This window comes from Salmo trutta, unplaced genomic scaffold (genome assembly GCF_901001165.1).
Source record: "Salmo trutta unplaced genomic scaffold, fSalTru1.1, whole genome shotgun sequence".
NCBI classification, from domain to species: Eukaryota; Metazoa; Chordata; class Actinopteri; order Salmoniformes; family Salmonidae; genus Salmo; species Salmo trutta.
Window position 1 is genome coordinate 1,096,011 of NW_021823195.1, and position 3,592 is coordinate 1,099,602.

General features: G+C 42.1%; 1 protein-coding gene across 1 annotated transcript; it reads right to left on the bottom strand.

Annotated features, from left to right (window-relative positions):
- Positions 1-411: 411 nt before the first annotated feature.
- LOC115189593 (transmembrane protein 26-like) lies at positions 412-3,013 on the bottom strand (the record flags this gene model as incomplete). The annotated part of the gene is made up of 3 exons (XM_029748217.1): positions 412-1,057; positions 1,786-1,865; positions 2,760-3,013. Coding segments are annotated over 3 exons (597 nt in total), but the record flags the coding sequence as incomplete, so codon positions are not given.
- Positions 3,014-3,592: the final 579 nt, after the last annotated feature.

Consider the following 3,592-nt stretch of genomic DNA (forward strand, 5'->3'; position numbering starts at 1 on the left):
AGGAGCGAGGAGAGGGACGGAAGCTATACTGCTACACTGGCAATACTAAAGTGCCTATAAGAACATCCAATAGTCAAAGGTATATGAAATACAAATCGTATAGAGAGAAATAGTCCTATAATTCCTATAATAACTACAACCTAAAACTTCTTACCTGGGAATATTGAAGACTCATGTTAAAAGGAACCACCAGCTTTCATATGTTCTCATGTTCTGAGCAAGGCACTTAAACGTTAGCTTTCTTACATGGCACATATTGCACTTTTACTTTCTTCTCCAACACTTTGTTTTTGCATTATTTAATCCAAATTGAACATGTTTCATTATTTAGTTGAGGCTAAATTGATAGTATTTATGTATTATATTAAGTTAAAATAAGTGTTCATACAGTATTGTTGTAATTGTCATTATTACAAATAAATAGAAAATCGGCCGATTAATCGGCATCGGCTTTTTTTGGTCCTCCAATAATCGGAATCGGTATCGGCGTTGAAAAAGCATAATCGGTCGACCTCTAGTTCCACCCATAAACTGTACAAATAAAGGGTTGCACCCAAAGATCTATTTTGAGATCAAACAAACATGAACAATCTTATGTTCATAATTTGTCAGTAGCTGTGACTGTTAGTAATCCAGACAGACGGCTGTCAGCCGTCTACCCACCCTAACCCAGAGATATTACCCAGTGTTCAGAGAGACAGACACCCCTGCTGTCAGCCGTCTACCCACCCTAACCCAGAGATATTTATCAGTTCCAGTTTACAGCTGAATCTTCATCTTGTTATAACCTCAGATCAACCTGAAGCCTTGTAGTCGGTGTAGATGACGAACAGACGGTAGAAGTTCAGAACGACCACCAGGAAGTTCTTGATGGTGAAGAAGATGAGCATCTGGTGTACGACGTGGAAGTGGAGGACGAGGGTGAGGCGGACCACCAGGAAGGGTCCGTCCTGGATGAAGAGGCTCTCCACCATGCTCCAGATATCTGTCCTTAGTCTGGCCAGCAGAGACACACCCTGATCCCCCTCTGAATATTCATCAGGTCTGGAGGTAGACACTGGGGAGAGAAGAGACATTGGTCAACTGGTCATGTGAGATAAGTTAGTGACATTGAAATACACATCTGTGTCTAAATATCGCTGCATACATACTGACTGAATAAAATAAATATAAATATATTTGCGATGGGGTCCCAAGAAATTCTGGTGGAAAAATATTGTCATTACCATAATTCCCTGTATAACAGAGCAATAACATTATGGTTACCATAATTCCCTGCATAACAGAGCAATAACATTATGGTTACCATAATTCCCTGTATAACAGAGCAATAACATTATGGTTACCGTAATTCCCTGTATAACAGAGCAATAACATTATGGTTACCATAATTCCCTGTATAACAGAGCAATAACATTATGGTTACCATAATTCCCTGCATAACAGTGCAATAACATTATGGTTACCATAATTCCCTGTATAACAGAGCAATAACATTATGGTTACCGTAATTCCCTGTATAACAGAGCAATAACATTATGGTTACCGTAAATCCCTGTATAACAGACCAATAACAATATGGTTACCATAATTCCCTGTCTAACAGAGCAATAACATTATGATTACTGTAATTCCCTGTATAACAGAGCAATAACATTATGGTTACCATAATTCCCTGTATAACAGAGCAATAACATTATGGTTACCGTAACTCCCTGTATAACAGAGCACTAACATTATAGTTACCGTAACCATAAGAAGAGCCGGTATAGAAACACACAGTACCTGACAGGTGGAGAGGAAACTGGAACATGCTCCACGTCCAGACTCCTAGGATGACGTACACCATGCTGGGACTGCTGTCCCTGTGGGAGACATCGTTGAACATTGTTAAGGGTGTGAAGCTGCAGAAACATTCTCATGTATGTTTCTCTGCACTGCTACTGTAGCCTGGGTCCAGTCTGTTTCTGTTCCTTATGGAATTGTCATGCTACTGTAGCCTGGGTTCAGTCTGTTTCTGTTCCTTATGGAATTGTCATGCTACTGTAGCCTGGGTCCAGTCTGTTTCAGTTCCTTATGGAATTGTCAGGCTACTGTAGCCTGGGTCCAGTCTGTTTCTGTTCCTTATGGAATTGTCATGCTACTGTAGCCTGGGTTCAGTCTGTTTCTGTTCCTTATGGAATTGTCATGCTACTGTAGCCTGGGTTCAGTCTGTTTCTGTTCCTTATGGAATTGTCATGCTACTGTAGCCTGGGTTCAGTCTGTTTCTGTTCCTTATGGAATTGTCAGGCTACTGTAGCCTGGGTTCAGTCTGTTTCTGTTCCTTATGGAATTGTCATGCCAAGAGTGCAGAAAGACTGGCACCCAGGCTACATATAATGTCTACTGACATAAAATATCTACATCAGACAGTATCTCTGAGGTTAGGGGTTAGGGGATAGGGGTCAGGGGTTAGGGGTCATGGTCAGGGGTTAGGGGTTAGAGGTTAGGGGTCAGGGTTAGGGGTCAGGGGTCAGGGGTTAAGGGTCAGGGTTAGGGGTTAAGGTACTGACTTGACATCAGACAGTATCTCTGAGGTTAGGGGTTAGGGGGTAGGGGTTAGGGGTTAGGGGTTAGGGTTAGGGGTTAAGGTACTGACTTGACATCAGACAGTATCTCTGAGGTTAGGGGTTAGGAGTTAGGGGTCAGGGGTTAAGGGTTAAGGGTTAGGGGTTAGAGGTTAGGGGTTAGAGGTTAGGGGTCGGGGTTTAGGGACTCACTTGACATCCAACAGCGTCTCTGAGGTGAACTCCAGGATGTCAGCGGCAGTGCCAACGAAGATGAGGAGGAGCTGAGAGAGTTCATCCCTGGTCACCCCTCCTGCTACAGGAAGCAACCACTTCCCTATGACCAGCAGGATCAACAGGGTCTGGTGGAGGCATAGGATCCAGTCGTTAGCACACACTGACGACAACAGAGATACTGAACCCTGTTGGGCCAACCAGAGAAACACATAGTGGTTAGTATAACTGATTAGAGGTTATTACTGGCTAGGTAACTCCATCCAGAGAAACACATAGTGGTTAGTATAACTGATTAGTTATTACTGGCTAGGTAACTCCATCCAGAGAAACACATATTGGTTAGTATAACTGATTAGAGGTTATTACTGGCTAGGTAACTCCATCCAGAGAAACACATAGTGGTTAGTATAACTGATTAGAGGTTATTACTGGCTAGGTAACTCCATCCAGAGAAACACATAGTGGTTAGTATAACTGATTAGTTATTACTGGCTAGGTAACTCCATCCAGAGAAACACATAGTGGTTAGTATAACTGATTAGTTATTACTGGCTAGGTAACTCCATCCAGAGAGACACATAGTGGTTAGTATAACTGATTAGAGGTTATTACTGGCTAGGTAACTCCATCCAGAGAGACACATAGTGGTTAGTATAACTGATTAGTTATTACTGGCTAGGTAACTCCATCCAGAGAAACACATAGTGGTTAGTATAACTGATTAGTTATTACTGGCTAGGTAACTCCATCCAGAGAGACACATAGTGGTTAGTATAACTGATTAGAGGTTATTACTGGCTAGGTAACTC